Below are 22,430 nucleotides of genomic sequence, written 5' to 3'. Positions count from 1 at the left end.
GACCACATGCTGAAGTTAATGCCTCTAAGCTGTAATAGTGGTGTTCTAGAAGGTAGGCTACAGGCATTGGGGGGATCTCTGCTCAGCTAAATTTTCAAGAAAATAGAAATACAGACATTAGCACACTGGAGGGATGTTACAACTGCCTCAACTCTTCCATTGAAACATGTATTTGAAGCTCAAGGAGTTCTCAAGGGTACAGTACCCCTACCTACCTTTACTGTATGCAGTAGTTTTATTGCCTCACGTCTCCCTTGTCCCCCAAAGATGTTCAGCAGCCACAGTGACGGGCTGAGGACAGGCCAACAGTTTTTCAGTCATGCAGCAACATCTGATCTCTGGGAATCAGAGGTGGGGGATCTTCCACACTGCACCACTGTTCAGTCTTTAGGCACCTGTCTGTCAGTGCTGGGGCTGTTCCATGCTCCTGGGCAGGGCAGCTCCTGCTCTACTGCCTGTTGTCTTTGGATACGTTGTGTGCCAGCCAGTTCACTTTGGTTTTCCAGCTCTCCCGCAGGGCTTCATTAAACTTCACTCTGAAGTGCTTCAGTGCCTCCTCATCAGTTTTCCCAAGGGCCAGGGAGTCCTGTAGGCAGGAGGCACAAATCAGTGCTCAACTGAACAAGTCACTGCTCAGCCACTAAGACATTTATTCATAAGAAATTACTCCATTGAAAGGAGGAATGGAGTAGCCATCAATTATTTTTCATTGTTCCTGCGGTTGCAGGAGGCTTTTTCTCTGATAAACACTTCCACCCTCTGCTTCTGTTGGTGCAGGGAAAGAGCAGATTCTGTTTTGCTCTGGTACAAAGTGTTCTGCAGCTGCCAGGGACGGCTGGTTATGACTCAGGAGGTGAACTAGGAAATGAGAGCCAAGGGCTTTGCCTCCTTCCCTGCCCGTGGGCACCTGCTGCCTTTGTGGTGAAGAACCTGGAGAGGTTTCTGGGCACCAGGACCTGGCATTTCTGATGTCCTGCACAGGGGCATTGGACATCCCCTCACTGTTGTGGAGCTCACCTGCTTCTAAGAATGTGGCCTTGCACACTGAACTCCTCCTGCTCACCCAGCTGCAAAATCAGGTGCTCAGCTTTGGGCTCTGCCTCTTACCTTTAGGTACTGGATGTCTTTGGAGCAGCTGAGCTCTGGCAGCCCAGCAGCTTTCATCAGTGCAAAGAGGTGCAGGAAGAGGAGCCCGTGGCGCCGCAGGATCATGTAGGCCCTTTCACAGTAACCCCTGAACCTGAGCAGGAGCAAAGACCAGCAAGGGAGTGAGGACTGCAAACTCCACCATTTTGTAAAGCATTTAAGCAGTCTGAACCCTGTTCTCGCCAGTTAATAATTTATTTACTTTCATCTGCACAGGCAGCTATAAGCTGCATATTGGTGGAAATAAATGCTAAAAATTCAGAGCTTCAAAAGCTGAAATCAAGTTTAAGTCCCAGCACTTACCTTTCAAACTTCTCATTGTTGTTAGTTTTTCCTTGCTGGATGACATGCACAAAGTCATAGGTTAAGATGAAAGGGACTCGTTCTCTATTAATACCAAATTTAGTCTTGAAGTTCCCCAAAAAGTGACCAAAATCAATATGGAACAGCTGCAAAAAAAAAAAAAAAATCAGAATATTACCTCTTTTAGCTGATCAGTGTGTATTCTCTTCAATTACTGCAGTGAGCAGATCCTGGTTACCTGCCCCGTCTCCCGGACCATGATGTTGTCGCTGTGCCGGTCCCCAATGCCCAGCACGTAGGTGGCCACGCAGTACCCAGCACAGGACAGGGTGAACTCCTCGATGGCTTGGTCCAAGGCATCTCTAGAGAGGGCAAGAAAGAATGAAAGGTAATTTTACTTTGGACTCCAGCACTGCCCCATGGGGAGAGCTGTTTGCAGCTGCAGGAGAAGGGAGGGAAGCTTGTTTGGACTCCTGTAGTGCTCTCTGGAGGCAGGACTCCCACCCCTGCTTTACAAAAATGAGCTGCAAGAACTGTCTGTGACTGAAGGGCTCTGAAGGAGGTGGTGTCCACAATCTCAATGGAAATGAGATCCACACAGGTTTGCCAGGCAGGGGAGCAGCCGCAGCCCACGTGGGACAGCCTGGGGCTGCGCAGAGCTGAAGGAAAGGAGCAGGGAGGGAAAGGTGAGCCCCTCACCCCGGGTTCTTGGACTTGAGCCAGTTCAGCAGAGCGTCCTTGTTGAAGGCAGCCGTGGCCACCATGTTGCTCTTGTTGAGCTGGATGTTGGCGATGGTGTCCGAGTGCATGACCACCTCAATCAGCCCCGTCTTGTCTCCTGTGGAGAGGCAGCCATAAGGGGTCATCCTGCAGAGATGAAAGAAACCCTTCCACTGAAATCCTGCCCACAGACGTGTGGTGGTGACTTTAAACCTTTCCCTTGCCTGCCCTGTCTCCTCCCGTTCTGCTCTGCGCTTCTGCTCCCCAGCCCCACAGAAGCTGTCCCACAGAACAGCAGACAGACGGGCTGGGGGCAAAAGGAGCTTGCAGAGAGAGCAGCCTGGGCAGCCCCGAGGGTCAGTGCAGCTGTGTGCACGCTGCTCACCTCAGGTCCAGGCCCTCCTGCTTCCACAGGATGTCCATCAGCTGGATCATCTGCAGCGTCAGCATGTCCTGGCGCAGATCTGGGCAGCGTTACAGAGGAAAAGCATCCAATTACCACTGCACTCAATTAAAGGGGGAAGCAGGTGAAATATAGAGGGGAGTTAATATATAGTTTCAGATTACTACCAAAAAACTCACCCAAAAACATTAACATTTACCATTTCCTAATGGTCCAGATTTAGACCCACTCACCCCAGTAAATACTTGAGACTAAAAGATATCTTTTCACAAGCACAATAAAGACTTACCATCTCCATTTTTAAAAATTATACCCACTCCACCTCCACCTGTCTCTTCATTATTAAACACAATCCACAAAGGTTTCATTTTGGAGTCCATGAAGGTGCACTGATCCACACTAGAGGAAATAAAAATATTACCCTCAGTTTCCATCTATTAAAATATCAGCCAGCCAAGCTGCCAGTCCTACAGCAACTCCACACACTGATGAACATGGGACTTCCATGAGGAAAGAACCTTGGGACAACCCAAAGCCTGGCTCCAGTGTGAAACAAAGCACAAAATTCACACAAATTCAGGGGTGCAGATCTCTCCCTTACCAAACTTCAGCAAGGATAATGTTGGGATTCAGGGGGTTCTGGAGGTGGGAAAGGGCTTCCCTGTAGGTTTCCTGCTTCATGCACATATGCATCATCTCCTTGGTTTGAGGCTTGGTGGCCTTCTGAGAACTCACTTTCACAAAGTCATTCAGAGCTTTCATCTTGTTCAGTGCTTCTCCCTGAGAAAAGGGAGGGATAAAACAGGGTTAACAAATAGGAAATTCCTGGAGAAAGTTTAAAAAACATTAAAATCTCCTGTGAAATATAAACCTTGGTTCCATCTCTTACTTCCTCTTCAATGTGTACCAATTTCACACAATGCAGCAAAACAAATTTAGTAGCATCTGCTTGAGGAAGATCCAAAATTAACTGTGGATACACTGGTGGGCACAAATGCATTGCAAGGTAATGACTGCAGCAGGAATAAAGCGCATTACCACACACCAAAGGAAGAAGTGAGGTGCTCTGGCTGGCAAAGTGCAGAGGATGAGACCCAGAGCCCAGCATTAAACTTAAATGCTTTTGGGGAGCTGTGGCTGTGATCAGCTCCCAGTGAACAGCAGCTCACCCAGCTGATCTAAAAACAGCAGTGTCTGCACATTTCAGAGCATTCTAGAACAGACTGGGGGTGAGCAAGGCACAAGCAGAGCCACACGTGCTGGGGACCTCCAGAACACACCAAAACCAGCAGCCTGGTTTACTACGAGAAAACCAGGCTTTTCTTGTAGTACTGGTAACATGAATTTGGGAAAGCCAAGAGCTGAGAACTAGTCCCAGGCCAGAGGGAAGGCCCCAAGCAATCTGTACCTGCTTCATCAGCACCTTCATGTGGTGGGTGCTGCCCCGGCAGTACGCTTCCAGGATCAGCCCAAACCTCAGGGCCACGGCGGGCACGTGCATCTCCGACCTGGGCAGGGAGCAGGAGGGAGTTAGGGCAGAGCTGGCTGCCTGCAGGGTCACTTTCTGTCCCCTTCACTGTCCCCTTCACATGGCACCAGCCACGGGGGGAACCACAGCACAGCACCTGGCTGCTGGTTGGATCCTGTGCCATGAGGAAGGAAAAAATGCCCCCGCCCCAGAAGGTGATGGAGGAAAACCATTGCTTGAGGTGATGAAACATCTTTCTGGGTGATTCAATCCCCAACCCCTCCTTTAAGAACATCACCTGGGGAGCAAGAACATGGAAGCAGGTGGCCATGGAAGTACCAAGCAAATTCCAGCTCAGATGCATGTGTGTATATACTCACAAATATATATAAATTCTGAGAACAGAACCTAACCCAAACATCACCACTACAATGACAAAACACAAAAAGAAATCAATAAAAAACCAATGTTGTGTCCTCCTGAATCACTGCAGGTAAAAAGCAGCAGCTCCCACATCACAAAGCAATGAAGGGCTCAGTAAATGCTGGTTTCACTTGATTACTGAGAAAAAGCCTGAAACATTTCTCTTCACCTCAGATGCCAGAAGAGGAAGTGGCCGATCTTGCGGTTGGATAATGCCCTTTCCAGCAGGAACTTGGTTAATTCACAGTCTAGGTAGGATTCATACTTGAGCACCTGGACAAGCTGCAGCAGGTATTGGAACACATCATCATCCCTGTGGACACAAAGGAACATGAAACACAACCTTGTCTTCACTGTTCCTGTAAAAGCTGCAAAGACAAGGCTGTCACTCCTGTTCTCAGCCCCTCAGCAGCCCTGAGCAGAAATAGAAAAGGGCTCTGCCTCTCCCCTGGGGACAGCACTTACGTCAGCTTCTTCAGGGAGTTGACAGCAAAGGAACCAACGTAACGGTCAGGAAAGCTGAAATCCAGCAGCTCCAAGGCATTCAGGACAGGCAGCTCTGGCCAGGTCTGAAGCAGGGAAATCATCTGTAATGACCAAAAAGAAAAGAGCTAAAAAAAGGAACAAGGTTTTTATGACAATCTGAAATTCTACTGATGAAAGAGCAACTCCTTATGGAGGGGGTCACTATTTATAGATGCCTCACAGCAAGCTTGCAGATACCAGGTCAAAAACTGATCCTTTGAGGTGGCTTGTGCTGATCTCTTATTATCATTTCAGAATATTCAATCCAGATATGTATTTTACCCAAGAAATATACAGATTTTTCTTTTTGCCTCCAGTTTCTTGAATGGATAAACAAGACCTTGCTGGTCAGTAATAAATCTGGGACAGCCCCCAGAACCAAACAGAGCCCAGAAGAGCCAGACCTCAGCTGAGAGCTTCCCTGAGAAAACTGAAACATCCCAGCCCAGCCAGGCTCCCAAACACAGCACAGGAACGTAGACACTGCAAGATGGACCCAAAAAGGAGCCCTGGCTGCCAGCCCCAACATCCTCACCTGGGCAACATCCTCGTGCTTGTTCCACTTGGTGATGACGAGCAGCTTGGCCAGGGCCTGCGGGTACTGGTCGCGGATGTCGTACCTCATCTTCCACACCAGGTCCTTCTCGTGCTCGTACAGCTCCGTGTGGCTCCTCCGCTCCAGGATCTCCCTCAGCTGCAGCTTCTGCACAGCAAAGAGCACACTCGGGACTTGCTCAGCTCACACAGACCCTGCAGGACTGGGGCACGACCCAGCGGGGTGAAAAATGCTGGGAGGGGGCAAGGTGGAAACAACCAGCCCACGAAACCAGGCTGGCAGGAAAACTGATGCCAGAAGACTCACCTCCTCAGAATCCTCTGGTGCAGCTCGGGGCTGCTCTCCATTCCTTCCCAACTCCAGCAGCTGGGACACAAATAAAGAGGGTGAGAAAGGCTCCTCAGTTCCTCTGTAACTGCAGTCACCACCACCTCAGGCATTTCTGCTGGGTTGGAGGTCGGTCACTTGCCATCTCTGCCATCTCCCCTTCCTCCCTGGCACAGCCTCTGAGCCTCTTGGGGAGCACAGAGCACATCTCCTTCCCCCCCTCTAACAGGAACATCTCTTCCTCCACTTGCCTGGCCAGTTGCAGTGACAGATGGAAAATCTCCACCTCACACACAGCATGTTATCACTCTGCTGCCTACTTTCACTCGTTTCCTCTTTACTCCCCTTCCTTCCTACAGAGCCTAATGCAGTCTGAAGGCAGCTCAGTTAAACCCATTTTTAAAACAAATGCTCATCTATGAGAGCAGCTTTACCTCAGTAATTCATAGCTTGGAAGAGTATTCACTCAAAGGTCCATTAGGTAAGAGGAGAAAGTGAAATTTTCAGCTAACAGTATCTATTCATCAAGTCTGCTTGCACCCAGGCCCTGTTGATGGCTGCCCCAGAGGTTCCCCACTGGAAGGGACAGCCCTGTGGAAGTGTCCCTGTGCCCCACCTGCTCGAAGGACGGGTAGTACACAGGATGTGCTGCCACGCTGGGGAAGCAGATGACCAAGGCTGCTGCACTCTCCGTGTTGGGGTTGCACTGCACTGTGCCCATGGGGTTCAGAAGTTCCCCTTTCTCATCTGAAAAACAAAGCACATAAAACCCATGAGCCCAAACCTTGTGAAGCTTTGGTGCAGAAAGCAGAGCAGAGACTGTCCCTGGGCACTGCCCTGGGCACTGCCTGGCCACGAGCACTTCACCCTCCCGAGCCTTCCCCAGCGAGGGGCACGGGACATCCTCAGGTGAGCAGCCAGCGCTCAGGTGCAAAGCCAAGCTCAACAAAGCCTTGCCTGGGCAGGGCTCAGCTGCCATCACAGTGGCCACTCCACCTCCTGGGGCAGCCTGGGGTGCCAGAGGACAGCAGCTCCCTCTCTGCCTTACCTGGGAAGGAGGACCACATGTGCAGGCAGCACTCCCCTGTTTTCAGCTGGTCCTTGTAGTCAAAGAGCATCACGTTGACCCAGGCGATGGGACAGTCCTGTGGGGAGACAGCACTGACACTGAGATCCCCCTGCAAAGGGACAGCCTGCCTGCTCACCTGCTGAATTCTCCAAATTTAAGAGTACAAGATGGCATCAGGCACTGCCAAAACCTGGGGTCTTTTGTGTGGTACTGAATGGCACCAAACGCTCCCCACAAATGTGTCTGAAACTTCACCACCTGATATCTGGCAAAGCTGAAGAATCTCTGATTTTCCAGCTTGGTACTCTACACTCAATATTTGAGAGAACTTATTTAAATTTATATAAATTTACATAAATTTAAATTTATATAAATTTAATATATTTCACAATTTGAGGGCAGGGGGAAGAACTTTAATTTTGAAACAGGGAACACAGAGTAGGCACAATTTTGGAAAACGAGACAAAGGATGCTAGAAATAGCTCATAATAGCAAAAAAAGGCTTGGATTCTTTGTACAATAATAAACACTATCTATAGAAATCAAACTTTATGCTGCCAATCCCACACCCCCAAAATAAACCCCACAAATCCCACCCAGCCTCGTCTGGGAGGAGGGAGTAAAGTGAAGTGGCTGGGACATGGCCAAGACAAAGAACCCATCCCCTGCCCTGAGCCAGCTCCCAGCCCCAGAGCAGACACATTCCACGAGTGAGCTCAGCTTTCCTGCAGTCAGGTTCCCCAAATGGAACACTTTACCTCATGCAGCAGCACTCACATCACACCACGGCCCGAGCACAGAAAGAGACTGGAAAAGGGGTTCCGTGGCAGAAATTCTGCATGAGGCACCCACAAACAGGGCCACGATGGAAGGAGGCACAGAGACACACCTGGTTCCACTGGGGCATCCCAGACAATGCAGCAGCCTCACCCCCAGAACACCCAAGCACGTGGGGGAGGTAACAGAGCCCCCACTTCCCTCTAACGTGACCAAATGAGTCACTTCCAAGCGGCCTCTCACAAACCTTGGCACTGATTTGATTACTCCAAATATCTTCAGTGAAATCACATTTGAGACATCAGCTTCCAGACAAGAGGGAAAAGCCAAATAAAACACCACCGCCAGCAATAACCTTTTCTAACAGAGTGAATGACATCTAACCACAGCTCAGAGCCTGCCAAAACACAAGGCAAGATCTCTGGTGGACAAAGCCCAGCAAAACAAGGATCCAGCACTCTAAAGACAGCCATCTCCTGCATGATTTAGAGAAACACTGAAAGCCAACCCTCTGGGTGACATTAACCCTCTGACTCATCCAGTCAGCCTGCAAACATGCCTGCTTTTTGGTAATAAATGATTTAGTCCCAGCTATCTGCTCTGGACACTCTGCCTATAAGCAACATGTATGGAATTAACCTCTGAGTAAGGGGAAAAAAATTACAATCAAACCAAAAAAACAAACAAAAAAGTCAGGGTGCATTTTGTAACCTGCCCTTACCCATCATTTGAAATTATTTCTGGGCACTTCACTCAGAGCTGTAGCTCACCATGGGGAAAAATTCCTTTTCGCAGTGCTCAGCTGTAGTGAATGTTGTGATTTTACACTAAGAGCTCATCAGAATGCACCCACCTTTCCCCAGCACCAGAACACACATGAGTAAGATCCTTTTAACAACTCAGCTAAAGAGACTGGTTCTGTTTTGTCAATCAGAACAGCAAGATTTCCTTCTGACTGCTTCAAAACTGAAAATTATTCCAGTGTGACCACAAACATCCAGCCTGTGGATGAATCAGATCTTCTGTCCAGCAGAATCCTCCAGCAAGAGCTGGGGTTCTGCTATTCTTAAATAAAAAAGAAACCCAACAATAAAACTGTTAATCCTGATCCTGGCCCCAAAATGTTTCCAGTCTGAAGTCTTCAACCCAGAAATTGGTCCTCACAAGCAGGATTCATGAGCTGGCTGTTGCTTCCAGACATGACTGCACAGTAACCCTGAGAACCCCACTGATGTCAGCACAACAAGGCTCAGGGAACCTCCCAGCAGTGAGGAGGAGTGAGCAGAACTGAAATCTTCTGTGTCACACTCGTCAGTGCCTCATTCCTCTGCACTCCAGCACAGATGGCATGAGTAACCCTCTCCTTAAGGCACGAGAAAAGGTTTTGTGGCCACAGAAACAATAATTTGCAGAGGCACAAATGCCTTTGCTGCTCATAAAGAAAAGAGCTTGAGGCTTACATTACAACTCTGGGAAATCAGCAATTCAGTTAAAGGCTGCAGCTGGATCTGCTTTTACTTCTAAATCATTAATGAGCTAGAAGTCTCAGAAAGTGAGAAATATCACTACCTCTGATTCAGATGCTCAAATCAAGAGCTTCCAAGGTGATTTAACACTTTCTATGGTCAGTTTGCAACACCTGAACAGTAACCTTGAAGAATCTGCACTTTAATTTTACCTTGCCTATGGCTTTGCCATAACCAAAGTTTACATTCCTCAGTTCATTCCCTATCCCTAGCTGGTAATTTGCTCCACTGGGGATTTGCAGGAAAGACCTTGTTAGAAAGAAAATGCAACAGAGGCGATGGTTTAACCTCAACTACAAAACAAGGAAGTTGCAGAAGAGCGAAACAGGGACACCAAGATAAGTGATTCCTCTTTAGGTCCAGCCAGATGCTGGGTATGTTTCTCAACAGTCTTTCTAGAGAAGAAATTACATATTTCTTACAGGCAGCCACCTCTCAGCTTCCTGTCCCTGCTGCAGAAGTTGTTGCCCATTGCTCTGTAAGTTCTTTATTAACATGAAGTTTTCGGAAAGGAAAACTTCAGGATTGGTTCGGGATGGTGTCCTGTGCCCTGCAGCCCCAGCCAGGCTGGCTTCACTTACAGCTTTCTTGGACTTCTTCTTGGTGGAACGAGCCTTCTTGGCCTTCTCGACGACGGCGTAGAGGGCGAGGCAGAGCCGCGCCATGCGCGGCAGGTCGCAGACGCTGATGTCGAAGTCCAGGCGCTGCCTCCACACCGGCTCCGAGCACACGCTCACCTCCGAGCTCGACACGGTCTTGCACAGCATCTCAGTGCCGTGGAACAGCCCTGCCTGCACCACCAGCTGAGGGGAGCAGGAAGGACAGGACACCGTGAGCCCCCGGGGAGTGGGCTTGAGGGCCGAAGGGAATGGGACAGGGCAGCCGCTCCCCTGAGCAGATGTCCTGCTCCTGAGTGGGGTAACCTGCTCCTGAGTGGGGTATCCTGCTCCTGAGTGGGGTATTCCGCTCCTGAGAGGGGTATCCCGCTCCTGAGTGGGGTATCCTGCTCCTGAGTGGGGTATCCTCCTCTTGAGTGGGGTATCCTGCTCCTGAGAGGGGTATCCCGCTCCTGAGAGGGGTATTCCGCTCCTGAGTGGGGTATCCTACTCTTGAGTGGGGTATCCTGCTCCTGAGTGGGGTATCCTACTCTTGAGTGGGGTATCCTGCTCCTGAGAGGGGTATCCTGCTCCTGAGTGGGGTATCCCGCTCCTGAGTGGGGTATCCTGCTCCTGAGTGGGGTATCCTGCTCCTGAGTGGGGTATCCTACTCTTGAGTGGGGTATCCCGCTCCTGAGTGGGGTATCCTGCTCCTGAGCAGAGTGTCCTGCTCCTGAGTGGGGTCTCCCACTCCTGAGCAGGGTGTTCCACTCCTGAGCAGGGTGTCCTGCTCCTGCCTCCTTCCCAATTCAGTTCTGAAGTCTCCCTCTTTACTCATCTTCAGTGAGGGCATTGTTATCTCCTCACTTCATGCACACTTGCATATTGATTAATGTGACACATTCTGGCCTTGTTTCCTTCCTTTCCCAAAGGGCAGCTGCTCCCCTTCTCCTCATTTTCCTGCTCCCCCTTCATGGCAAACACCCCACATATCCCAGGCCTCTGCTGCCTCCTGCCTTCCCTTTTTCAGTCACCACCTCTCCCATCCCTCTCTTCTGAGCTGGGTTTCCCTGCCCTGCCCAGTGTCATTACCTCAGGGCAGCAGCTCTGTTTGCTCTGCAGCAGCTTTTCTAATGCTGGGCTGCTGTCTGCCCCCTTCCCTCCCCATTCTGTCGTGCTGCAGTTCAGAGACTGCCCAAGGGCTGGATGAAGCCCCCGAGCAGCAGAGATCACACTGCCAGCCACTGTCCTCCCCACACAGACCAGAGGGGTGGGACTGGGAGAGCACAGACACAAACCCCCAGAGCGGGTCGGTACCCACCTTCATCCTCTCATCTGCATTGACCTTGCTGCCTTGCACCAGCTCGATGTAGAAAGGCTGCTCTAAGGACCAGAGAGAGCCGTAGTTTGGCTGGAAAGAGAAAAGGGTTCTGATCAGAAACAGACACAACAGAGGCCTCTCAGAAGGCACCAGAACTCATCTCCCATTCTGTGCTTTTGGGTCCCATAGAAAAGAGCAAGAAGCCTGGGACAAGCAGGGAAGCTGTGGAGGGGAAGGCTGGCTGGACATTCCCACCCCACACCCCAGCTGGGAGCCTGTCCTGAGAGGGGCAGGGAGCACCCAGTGCTGCTCCCAGCCAAGACCAGCACCCATGGGAGAGCCCGGGGGTCCCTGTCCCCTCTTACCTTTTTCTTGGGGAGCGGGGGAGGCTTGGGGGCCGCCTTTGGGGGGCTGGTGATGCAGTTGGTCTGCTCGTCCCTCATGGCAATGATGGCAGAGGAGTGCACCATGGTCAGGTGGGGGGTCAGGCCCCGCTGCAGGCAGCTGCGGATGTGCTGAGAGGGGACAGGGTCAGCCAGGCCACCCGCCAGAGCCCAGCCCAGGCAGGAGCCCTGCAGGACACAGCAACAACCCAATTCCAGCTCTCAATTATCTCCTCTTGCTTTATAAACCTGCAGCTCGCTGGCCTCGTGTTGCCAGAGCTGAGAATATGAAGTGCCTTTTATAGCTGGCATTTCATCAATGAACTCAAATGGCTGCATTAAGGGAAACACTGAGGAGGATTCAGCACTCCCAGCAGCAGTCTGCCCTGCCAGAGGAGCACATGATTCAGGATTACTTGAACAACTTTCAATGGGAGAACCCTCATCCCACCATACAAGCCAGCAGATATTTCCAGAACCACAGTCTGTAAATGTATTTACACAGCACCTGGCACCCAGGGACAGGCTTAGACCCTTGGTCCCCCAAAAATAAGGATTGGTTAGGTCGCTGAAAGTACCCTTTTTCCTGAGGAGCATCCAGGTGCTGCACTCCTGTAAACAGCACTGTAAACATGTCCCAACCCACGCCCCCAGCAAGAGAAGGCCATGTGGGAACAGTCACTGATAAAGCAAGACACGAGGCTCACCTGGAACTGGTACAGGGGGTAGTTCCCATAGAGATATTCACATTTGCCATTCACCTGCAGGGTGTAGTCCTCTGGCTTCTGCACGGTCTCGTGGCGGAACACAGTGGCCTGTTTCTTAATGGCATAGCTCATTAAGGTGATGGGGAACTCCCAGGGGGAGATCTGGAACGTGAAGCTCTCCTGCAATCCCAACAACACAGCAAAGTGTCAGACACAGCACAGGGCTGGAGTGGCACGGACAGGGAGCAGCGTTCCTGCTGCTGGCAGCGAGGAGCAGCTTGGGAAGGTACAGCCACACAGACACCAGCCTGTGATTAGTAGGGATGCTTGCCAAACTGGGCAGGAGCAAGTTTCAGCAGTGTAAGCACAAGGCTGGAAATCAGGAACTTCGATTTTCAGCAGAATCATCAGTTCATGTGGTTTCCAGTCATTAAAAACCTTCCCACAGTCATTCCAGCAGCAGGGCAGAGGCTGGAAGGGTCCCCATGCTCAAACACACTGCTCTGAAGGCTGTTCTGCTGCGAGGGTGACCTTGCATGAGCCAAGGCAGGAGCAGGGGCCACGGGCAGCACAGAGCAGGGCCTGCAAGCAGCATTTGCTGAGCACCAGCTCAGCAGGCTCCTGAGCTCCCAAAGCAAAGGCAGCTATTGCATTCTGAGCTCCTTTCCTACCCAAACCCAAAAAGGTTTCCAGCCCGTGTACATGCAGTAACCCCAGCTTCCAGCTAACCAGTAGACCCAGTGCACGTTCAGGAGGGAGAACAGCTCCCTCCCAACCATCTCCACAGGCAAAGCAACCTGGAGAATGAACACTGAACACATGGAAACACTCTCCAGGCACACATTACTCTGTCTCCACACACGCAGGGGTTTCCAAGGGAAAAGCACAAACCATCAAACACTGTGACAGAAAAGTTTGTGCTTTACCCCGCCAGACTGGAACTTGATGTTGACAAAAATGTTCTTGGTGGGGATTTGCAGGGAGCCAACACCGAGGCCCTTGGCTGCGGGCTCCAGCTGCAGGGGGAAGTTGTACTCCATCCACGCTGCCCAGCTGAGCTGCTGCCGCTTCGCTGCTTTCTCCTCGCAGAACTGGCACATCTTGGTGCGGAAATCGCTCACCTCCGGGTCCTGCACGGAGTCAAACTCGTGCAAACCTGGGTGCAAAGTGAGAGAGGAAGGCAAAATAAGCATCTGCAGCCAATGGGGGAAATGAGCCTTTCCCTCAAATGCCTGTGGAAGTCTCCCTGAGCATGTGTTTAGCACGTGGCCAAAAGCAGAGTCAGCTGTGGGAATCCAGGGAATCCCCCTGGCTGGCCTGGGACCCTGGCAGGGCTCAGGAACCCCCTGGACAGAGCCCCCAGAGACACTGTCTGTGATCTCTGCCCATGGAAAAGAGTTTTCAACCTTACAGCATGAATTACAAGCTCTGAGTGTTTGATATCAGTAATAATTAAGTGTGGCACGGGTGCAAAAGTGAAATTTTAGGATTCTAGATGAGGGGTCCAAAGGGGACAAGATGGAGGAAATTGGGTGTGCCTTGTCCTTTTTCTCCTTCTTCATGCCCTCCATGTCTCACTGTGGTGTTGGCATTTTTCTGTTGGTTCAGGCTGGGGACACACTGTCCAACGTAGGTGACAGATATTGGCACGTTCTTGTAAATGCAGCCCAGGGAGTTTCTGGTGTTTAATGTTTGTAACATCCCACTGAGGGCAGAGCCCCACACGCTGCCCTGCAGGACAGAGCTGGGCAGGGCAGCAGAACATGTTAAACAGAATAAACAACCTGGAAACCAGCACAGATGAATTATGGCTTCTTTGGCAGGGGGGCAGAAAGACAGAGACTTTCTACAGTCTGGGAATCATCAATACCACAGATTCCGACAGTCAGCCAAGCTGCCAGCAGCCCCTGATGGGTAATGTGCAGTGCGCTGACCCCACAGCAGCACTCCTGCAGATAGATCCTGCAGATGGATCCTGCAGATGGATCCTGCCAATGGATCCTGCAGATGGATCCTGCAGATGGATCCTGCCGATGGATCCTGCTGATGGATCCTGCCGATGGATCCTGCAGATGGATCCTGCTGATGGATCCTGCCGATGGATCCTGCAGATGGATCCTGCCGATGGATCCTGACGATGGATCCTGACGATGGATCCTGACGATGGATCCTGCCGATGGATCCTGCAGATGGATCCTGCAGATGGATCCTGCAGATGGATCCTGACAATGGATCCTGCCGATGGATCCTGCAGATGGATCCTGCCGATGGATCCTGCCGATGGATCCTGCCGATGTCCCGGCGCCCCGGGCCCCCAGCCCTGCCCCACGGGCAGCCCGGACACGCTGTGTGCCCCCCAGAGCCCCCGGGCCCCCCGGGGGAGCTGACCTTTGCCGATGAGCAGGCTGATCTGGGAGTTGATGACCTTCTTGGCGCGGTCCCCCTCGCGAGCCACGAGGCGCAGCACGGGCAGGAAGGGCTGGATGTCGCAGAGGCGGCGCTGCTCGTCCTCCAGCTCCTGCTGCTCGGCCGTCTGGTTGATGCAGGTGAACACGTAGGCCTCGGGGTCGCTGAGCATGTGGAACAGCGGCTCATACTGCGCGTGCTTCCAGAGCACCTGCGGGAGGGTCGCCTGCTGTCACCCTGCTGTCACCCTGCCACTGTCACCTGCTGTCACCCTGCCACTGTCACCTGCTGTCACCTGCTGCTGTCACCCGCTGCTGTCACCCTGCACACCTAACCATGCTGTTTCACCTGTTGCTGTCACCCTACCGCTGTCACCCTGTTGTCACCCTGCCGCTGTCACCCTGCACACCTCACCAAGCTGTTGTCACCCTGCTGCTGTCACCCTGCTGCTGTCACCCTGTCGTTGTCACCCTGCCACTGTCACCCTGCTGTCACCTGCTGCTGTCACCCTGCACACCTAACCATGCTGTTTCACCTGTTGCTGTCACCCTACCACTGTCACCCTGTTGTCACCCTGCCGCTGTCACCCTGTTGCTGTCACCCTGCACACCTCACCATGCTGTTGTCACCCTGCTGCTGTCACCCTGCTGCTGTCACCCTGCTGCTGTCACCCTGTCGTTGTCACCCTGCCACTGTCACCCTGCTGTCACCCGCTGCTGTCACCCTGCACACGTAACCATGCTGTTTCACCTGTTGCTGTCACCCTACCGCTGTCACCCTGTTGTCACCCTGCCGCTGTCACCCTGTTGCTGTCACCCTGCCACTGTCACCCTCCCTCTGTCACCCACACCTGTCCCTCAGCACCCAGCTAAGGCAGAGCACGGTCCAGGCTCCTCGGCCAGCTCTGGTGGCTCCAGCTCGTGCTGAGCAGGTTTATTTGTAGGTGCCTTTAACTGGCTTCCCTTCTTCATGCTTGCCTTTTGTTTCGGGCAATGTTAATCCCTCAGCCTGAGCATTTCAACAACCCTGCCCCTGAACATCTCACAGTAAGCACCTCCTGCCTCTGGTCCTGTGAAACTCAGCAATTACACTGGAAACAAAACTGGGTTAAGTAACTTGCCCCCAGTAACATGAAATCTGTCAGGATGCCAAGGACAGGAGCCAAGAGCTTCTCAAGCCTTGTCAACACCATCCAGTTCCCAAAGATGCTTATCCCTGTGGATAGCACTCTCACATGACTTCATATCCCCCTTTTTACTCTCATCCTAAGCACCTGCTGTAGTAGATGGGCCCCTGTAACACAGACATGTCACCCTGCAGCTGCTACAAGGCTGTTACCTGCTTGATGGTGCCCAGGCTGGCATTGCAGGGCACTGAGAGGTTTAAGTATATGCCTGTGGGCAGCAAAAAGTCCACCTGGATGTTTTGGTTTTCCCCCTTGGACCAGAATTCCGTAGGGCAGTAAATGCCTGGGGGCATCCTGCTCACTGCTTAGCTACCACCTGCAAGAAAAGGGAAAACAATCTGTTTCTGTTGACTACATATCATTTGCTCAGTTCTGTGCTGGGCTCTGTAGAAAATTAATGTGCAAATGAACTCAAAGAAAGGAAGGTTAGCACATCCTTAAAGCTCAGGAAAAATTAGTAAATTAGTAAAATTCCACTTCAGTGCCTTTGAGCCACATGTAACCATAGCATTTGCTTCTACTTCAGTGCAACCCTCTCTTAATAACTTCTAGGCCATGATTAACATCTACACTTGCATTTGACAAAGAAATAAGAGAATTATCTTCTCTGGAGAACAAAGACATTGTCCCAATAGCTCATCTATGACCAAGCAGCCAAGAGAAACAGTAAGTTCCTACCCCTGGCTGTGTAAGGCAGTCCCCAGGCCACATGCTCCAAGCTCCACTTTGTTTTTCCAGAGCTCAGTTCCAGTCTGCAAGAGGAAAAAATAATTGTTGCCGGTTCCAAGTATGTATGCATTTTTATACATACAAACATAAAATACTCTGCTGTACATCCTCCCTCTACAAGTATAGAGAAATGAAGTTGAAGGGTGAGGCAATCAGAATAAGTTTGTTAATTCCATCTGCAGCCTGCCCCTTGGCAGGATGCTACAATTTATTTTCAGCACATCCAAGGAATGCAAAGAGAACAAGAATCTGAACGCTGTCAGGTACAAACTGCTGTTTTCAGACACAGGAGGAAACAACAGACATTCACCAGCAGCCTCTCAGACATTTCCTTTCTCAAAGACCCGTAACAAAGTCTCCATCCATTTGCCCACAAGCAAAATGCCACAGCAATAAAACCTCTGGTTTCCTGCACAGATGACAAGTGGCAGAGCGTGGTGTCCCCAGGTGCTGGAGACTCTGAACTGCTGGCACTGGCTCCCAGCAAGAGACAGGGAAGTGGTTCCAACTAATTCCCTGCAACCACCCCAGCAGAGAAAGCAGCTCACCTCAATTCCCTCTCAGCTCCTGGCAGTTTTCCTGCCAGGTCAGCAGAGGAACATCCCAGTGGCACAGCCTGGAAGGTGCTCCACAGCCCCAGCTCCAAACTCAGCCCTGAGCGAGTCTGAGTCCCTTCCCTTCAGCCCAGGAAACCAGCACAACATTTCCCCATTCACAACTTAAAATACAGCTTGGAACCGTGGGTGTAGAGACTTTGAAAGAAGCTGAGCGAAGCGCTGCTGATTCCCAAACCACAAAGTCCTGCTGGCAGCTCCTCAGGAGCCAGCCCTGGGCTCCAGAACAAGGAGCCCAGCATCTTATCTGCCAGGTCCTGGGAGCACACCACTTCCCTGTCAGCAGTGAGGTCAGGATTCCCAGAAACATGAGCTGTGTTTTATCTGTCCTGCTTCCTCAGCACAGAGGCTGCATCACCACAAACCACCCCGGGCCTTGCAGGGAGGGCAGCAAAGGGGGAGGAGGCAAGGCTTACAGAGTTTGAATAAAGCAAAACAAGCTGGCCTTGTTCTCTGCCCATCAACAATAAAAACAGCAGGTTTCTGGTATATCTGCTGCCCCAGCCTGAGTCAGCAAACTGCCACAACTCTACTGACCAGCAGAGCCAGAGACACAGCCACGGCTGGGCTGCTTCCTTCTGCTGAGGATTCCCATCTGCCACCACATCCCAGAGAATACGAAGTGCCTGTCCAAGCCATGAGCACTGCAGTGTCAGCTCAACCTCAACACCTTGTCTTTCCAAACTCCCTGATTTAGAGGACGCAGGATTTTTTTCAACAGCACCTGACATGAATATACCAAAGGAAGAATAACTCTGGACTTTCATGGTTTCTAATACATCATTTAGCAAGTCTCTCCCCTTCCCATTGCTAAATTCAGAATGTTCTACTTGCTGGAGCTCAGATCTGATGTGACAGTTGTTTCATGAGGCCAGCTCTGCATAGATGGGTGTTCCTGCACTGCCTGACTTCCCTCTTCCCCTTGGTCTTGGGAAACTGAACAGAGTTCTCCAACCTTGTTCGCACTATCTTGACCTCATGTGTACAAGTAATTACAATTCCCTTTTCTCTGGGTCCTTCTGCCGTTTGTGAACAGCCAAATGCAGCATCACTCCTTTTTGGCAGGGTTTACACTACTGGAGTAATTTGAGATATACTCTCACTGCAGCAGTCTTCCAAAAAAAAAACCAAAAAAAACATTCTCCATTAGAATTGTCACTTTTTAAAGCCCAGACCTCTTCATCACTGGGCAGGAAAAGTAGTGGAGGAAAACAACCATGAGACAAAATTTCACTTTTTAGATGAAGGCAACTCCACAGCTTCCCCTGTGGCCTTTGCCTCAGTTCATTATTCTTTACTCTGCAGGAAAGCTACAGGCTGCTCTCCCCTCCTGAAGGTTTGCCCTTGCAGTAGTCAGCGTGCAGGTAATAAATGTGTATCTTTAGCAAAGAGGGGAGCTGGCCAAGGCAGAGCTGATGTCCACATGGGATGAGTCCATGCACTAGGACAGAAATGAAACCTCAGTTTTACTGGATGCCATGTAGAGAATAGAGGCACAACATCAGCATTAGAGGGAACACAGCTAAGGAATGTGAGGAAAGGTAAATTTGTGCAGAGTGTCAGGGTCCAAGAGACACATCTGAAACCACCCAGGCAGTATTTAACAAGCCAGCAGCCAACATAAAACCCACTAACACAAATTTCCTCTTGTGAAGTTTATCAACCACAGCTCTGGTGTTTACAACACGCAACTGCTTTGGAGAGGAAAAGGCAAAAAAAAAAAGCAAGCAGCAAGATCAGACATGGAACAGCATTACCCAAACCTCTGTGAGGCTGCAGCATCAGACAGACATGGAAGCTTCAACACCCACAAACTGCTAAATTACAAAACCCCAGGACTACCAAAATACCTCTCGAGCTTATAGGAAATGAGCAGTGCAGAGCTCACAGGTGATGTGCTGCGTGGGAGACTGCAGGAAGTCACTTTCATTGCACCCATGGGTTAGGCCAGGGGAGGAGACCACGGAATTTTGAGGTACACACGTGTTTGACATGGCTTCAGCCATCAGTACACTCAGCAGAGCTGAACCAGCTCTGAGCTCTCACAGCACTTCAGTGTGCTCTGAGAGTGTTTTGAGCTTGGTCTTGATTTTTTGGTTGGGGTCACAGGGTAAAACAAACCCACACTGCAGACAAGTCATTTGAGAGCTGACTGATAATAAAAGTACCCCCCAAATTGCCCTTCAGGACAGCATGGGAAGAATCCTGCAGCAGGTAAGTGTGTCAGGCTGTGCCAGCACATGGGAGCCTGGAGAGAGGGGCTCTCCCCTGGCAGGGTTTGCTGGGGACTCACACCCAGGGCCAGTCACTTCATCACACAGCAGAACCACGCTGGAGCTGCTTCCCTTTGGTGCAGCAGGTCAGACTCTGCTCTGGTGCCCACAGATGTTTCCATCACAGCTTCCAGCAGCCTCCTGTAAAACAGGACCGAGTCTCAGCTGTGCCACGGGGCCATCTCTGCTCTCCTTCAGTTCCTGGGACAGGCACCTTCAGTACAGACCCAGGCTGCACCACAGCTCTGCCTCTGCTTTCTCCTTCAACACACCCGCAAGGGCCAAACTCAGGTCATGAACTAGGCAGGAAAGCACTGAGGACCCCTTAGAAAAGTGTGGGAAACAATCCAAGCACTGAACAACCCCTAAAATCAAGAGTCTGGCTTTTTATCTTCCTCAAACCCTAGTTTAGAATATTTGAATTTCCTTAAATTGGTTTGCCACCATATGACTTCTACCTCTACCAAATAAAAAAAGTAAATTTTTTTTTTCATATTATCAGCTTCCATTTTGTACATTGATCTCTCCCATTCTGCCACACATTTGCCTGCACTGATTCACTCATTCTTTCAACAGCAGCTCATTCTTCATCCAACTCTACATACCAGACACACAGTTATGTTGCTTTGACAATGCCTTTTCTTAGATATTGCTAAACCCCTGATTAATCTGACTTTTACTTACACAAACCATTAGATGGATGTAGCTGTACCATGAACTGTCCCTGGCAAGGGATGAAAATGCCCACACCTAACTCTTCAGGCCTCTGAGACACTACAGAGCATCCCCTTCCCTACCAGAGGTGCTGATAAAAAGCAGCAATTAATGAACAAAAATCAGCAACTTCTATGCATCAAGATGTCACTGGAGAACCATGGATTTTCCCACCTTCCATGGATGTGTTCTGGTTATGTGGAAACTGCAAGGATCAAGCTTTAAACAACCACTGTGGCTAAAGAATCCCTTGGCTTGGACCCTTCCCTTAATGAAATAAAGACTCCTTTGAGATTTAAATTGTTCAGTGCCCACCCTACACACATGTCCACCCACAAAACAGACTCACAGTGAAAAGTAATGGAAACAGAACTACACTAATGTGATCTGAACTGGGGATAACCTTGTTTGTGTGCAGGGCTGATGATGAAAGGGGTTGTCAGCAGGAGAAGAGATAGGACAGCAGAATGTACGTGTGGTGATAAAAACAGGCTGCAGTTTTTGGGCCTCCCAGCTCCAGAAGAGCATCAGAGCAATATACCATCATTCAGGCTCAGCAGAACCTTAAATCCAACCAGAAGCAATAGCCAGAGAGAGGGAAAGAGGAGTTCAGGCAAAGCAACTTAAGAGAAAAAGAAATGTAAAACCATTCCTCATTCTGGAAGTAAAACAGTGGCACCACAGAGTGAGAAAAGCATCTGAAGGGAGGCTTGAGAACCTTGGTGGAAACTTCCAATCAGCTTTAAGGCAAGTTCACAGCATTGCCTGAGGAACTACCTAGTGGGAAACCATATATTCAGTGGTTAAAGCAAAAGCTTGAAAACCAACACTGTGCAAAGCTCTGCTCCCAAACCTGACGATTGTTTGCTGCACAACATCAGACAACAAACTCCTCCACGTTTCAGCTTTCTCACATGCACAAGTACAGCCTGTAACTCATGAGGGGTTGTTGTAACTCTTAAATGCTGGCAAAGTGGTATGAGATCCTTGCACCCTTGCTATTACTGCTAACACAGGCAGAGCCTGGGAGTTGGAGGAAGTTGTGATAAACGAAAGCTTCCAGCTGAAGTTGCTGAAATTAGGCTTTTTCAACTGTTCCCAACGGCTCCACAATACCAGAAACCCGAGTCCATCTTGTTGATGGAAACAAAAAACAAGGCATGAGTTTCTAATGACTTCCATCATGACATTCAACTTTCAGGTTCTCATCAGGCACACACAGCGTGCCGTGTTCGAGACTCTCTTCTGGGAGCTCTTAAAAGGCTCTCAAGCCCTGCCAAAAACATGATCCAAAGCTAACCCACAGCAGAAGCACACATGAACAGCTGAGCCAGCCACCACAAGCCCTGCACCAGAGAAGGTTTGGATGTGCCACTCCCCAAGCCCGGGAGTGACAACTGTGGCGACAACGTGCCATGTGCCAAAGCCACCTAAAGGCCAGGCAGACACCAGCAGCATCCCGCGGGGTGGGCCGGCAGGTGATGAGTGTTTCCTGGCCAAAACAGCCAGCCCGCTGCCTGCCATCCATCCATCCATCCATCCATCCATCCATCCATCCATCCATCATCCATCAATCCATCCATCCATCCATCCATCCATCCATCCATCATCCATCCATCCATCCATCCATCCATCCATCCATCCATCCATCCATCCGTCCATCCATCCATCCATCCTCCATCCATCCATCCTTCCTCCCTCCCAGCCGCCAGCACGGGGGACACAGCTCCAAGGGCGGCCCCCGGGCAGCTCCGGCCGCGCATCCCGCGGGTCGGCGGCTCCGCCGAGCGCCGCTCGCTCCCGGCAGAAGCGCTTTTCCCGAGCGCAGCGCCGCTCGCCGCCCGAGCGCAGCCGGCGTTTGCCGCAGGCGGCCCCGCAGCGCCGGCCGCGCACCGCGGAGCCCCCGGCCCGTTCCCATCCCGTTCCCATCCCGTTCCCACCCCGTTCCCACCCCGTTCCCGGCCCGGCGCTCACCTGCGCTGGCGGCCGGGGGGTCCCGGGGGCTGCGGGGCTCCCGCGCTCCCGGCCCCGCTCCGGCGCCGCCCCGGCCCCGCCTGCGAAGGGGCGGCGGAGGGGCCGCGCCCGCCCCGCCCCGAGCCCGCTCCGCTCCCGCTCCGCTCCCGCTCCGCTCCCGCCCGCCCCGCTCCGGTCTCGCCGGTCCCGCCGCTCCCGCTCCGCTCCCGCCCGCCCCGCTCCGCTCCCGCCGCTCCCGCTCCGCTCCCGCCGCTCCCGCTCCGCTCCCGCTCCGCTCCCGCTCC

At 51.4% G+C, this 22,430-nt stretch overlaps 1 protein-coding gene across 6 annotated transcripts; it reads right to left on the bottom strand.

Moving 5' to 3' along the window:
• Window positions 1-154: 154 nt before the first annotated feature.
• Window positions 155-22,255, bottom strand: PIK3CD (phosphatidylinositol-4,5-bisphosphate 3-kinase catalytic subunit delta). Of its 6 annotated transcripts, XM_077788096.2 has the most exons (25): window positions 22,147-22,255; window positions 19,479-19,599; window positions 16,521-16,594; window positions 15,995-16,158; window positions 14,639-14,867; window positions 13,177-13,406; window positions 12,251-12,430; window positions 11,526-11,675; window positions 11,161-11,250; window positions 9,825-10,046; window positions 6,920-7,016; window positions 6,488-6,618; window positions 5,851-5,910; window positions 5,524-5,691; window positions 4,929-5,050; window positions 4,633-4,776; window positions 3,981-4,080; window positions 3,174-3,352; window positions 2,862-2,971; window positions 2,555-2,633; window positions 2,149-2,316; window positions 1,688-1,811; window positions 1,450-1,595; window positions 1,108-1,240; window positions 155-586 (listed from the first exon to the last, which is right to left on the bottom strand). In XM_077788096.2, the coding sequence occupies exons 4-25, from the start codon at window positions 16,133-16,135 to the stop codon at window positions 449-451; spliced, it is 3,141 nt and encodes a 1,046-aa protein (XP_077644222.2). In that variant the 5' UTR covers window positions 16,136-16,158; window positions 16,521-16,594; window positions 19,479-19,599; window positions 22,147-22,255; the 3' UTR covers window positions 155-448. The 6 variants fall into 6 exon arrangements, with proteins under 6 accessions (XP_077644222.2, XP_021393464.2, XP_021393462.2 ...); XM_021537789.3 differs by lacking the exon at window positions 19,479-19,599 and having other exon boundaries at window positions 12,305-12,430; window positions 22,147-22,246; XM_021537787.3 differs by lacking the exon at window positions 19,479-19,599 and having other exon boundaries at window positions 22,147-22,244.
• Window positions 22,256-22,430: the final 175 nt, after the last annotated feature.

Source organism: Lonchura striata, chromosome 21 (assembly GCF_050655825.1).
Source record: "Lonchura striata isolate lonStrDom1 chromosome 21, ASM5065582v1, whole genome shotgun sequence".
In the NCBI taxonomy this organism is placed as follows: domain Eukaryota; kingdom Metazoa; phylum Chordata; class Aves; order Passeriformes; family Estrildidae; genus Lonchura; species Lonchura striata.
The sequence above is the reverse complement of the archived record's forward strand: the minus strand, read 5'-3'. Positions and strand labels throughout refer to the sequence as shown.

Excerpts from the sequence above, each read along its gene's own strand:
- PIK3CD (XM_077788096.2), bottom strand. The coding sequence starts at position 16,135 with ATGCCCCCAGGCATTTACTGCCCTACGGAATTCTGGTCCAAGGGGGAA. Across the intron at positions 11,251-11,525 it reads CCCCGCTCCCCAAGAAAAAG|CCAAACTACGGCTCTCTCTG; the intron begins GTAAGAGGGGAC and ends TTCTCTTTCCAG. Across the intron at positions 4,777-4,928 it reads AACTCCCTGAAGAAGCTGAC|GGATGATGATGTGTTCCAAT; the intron begins GTAAGTGCTGTC and ends TTGTGTCCACAG.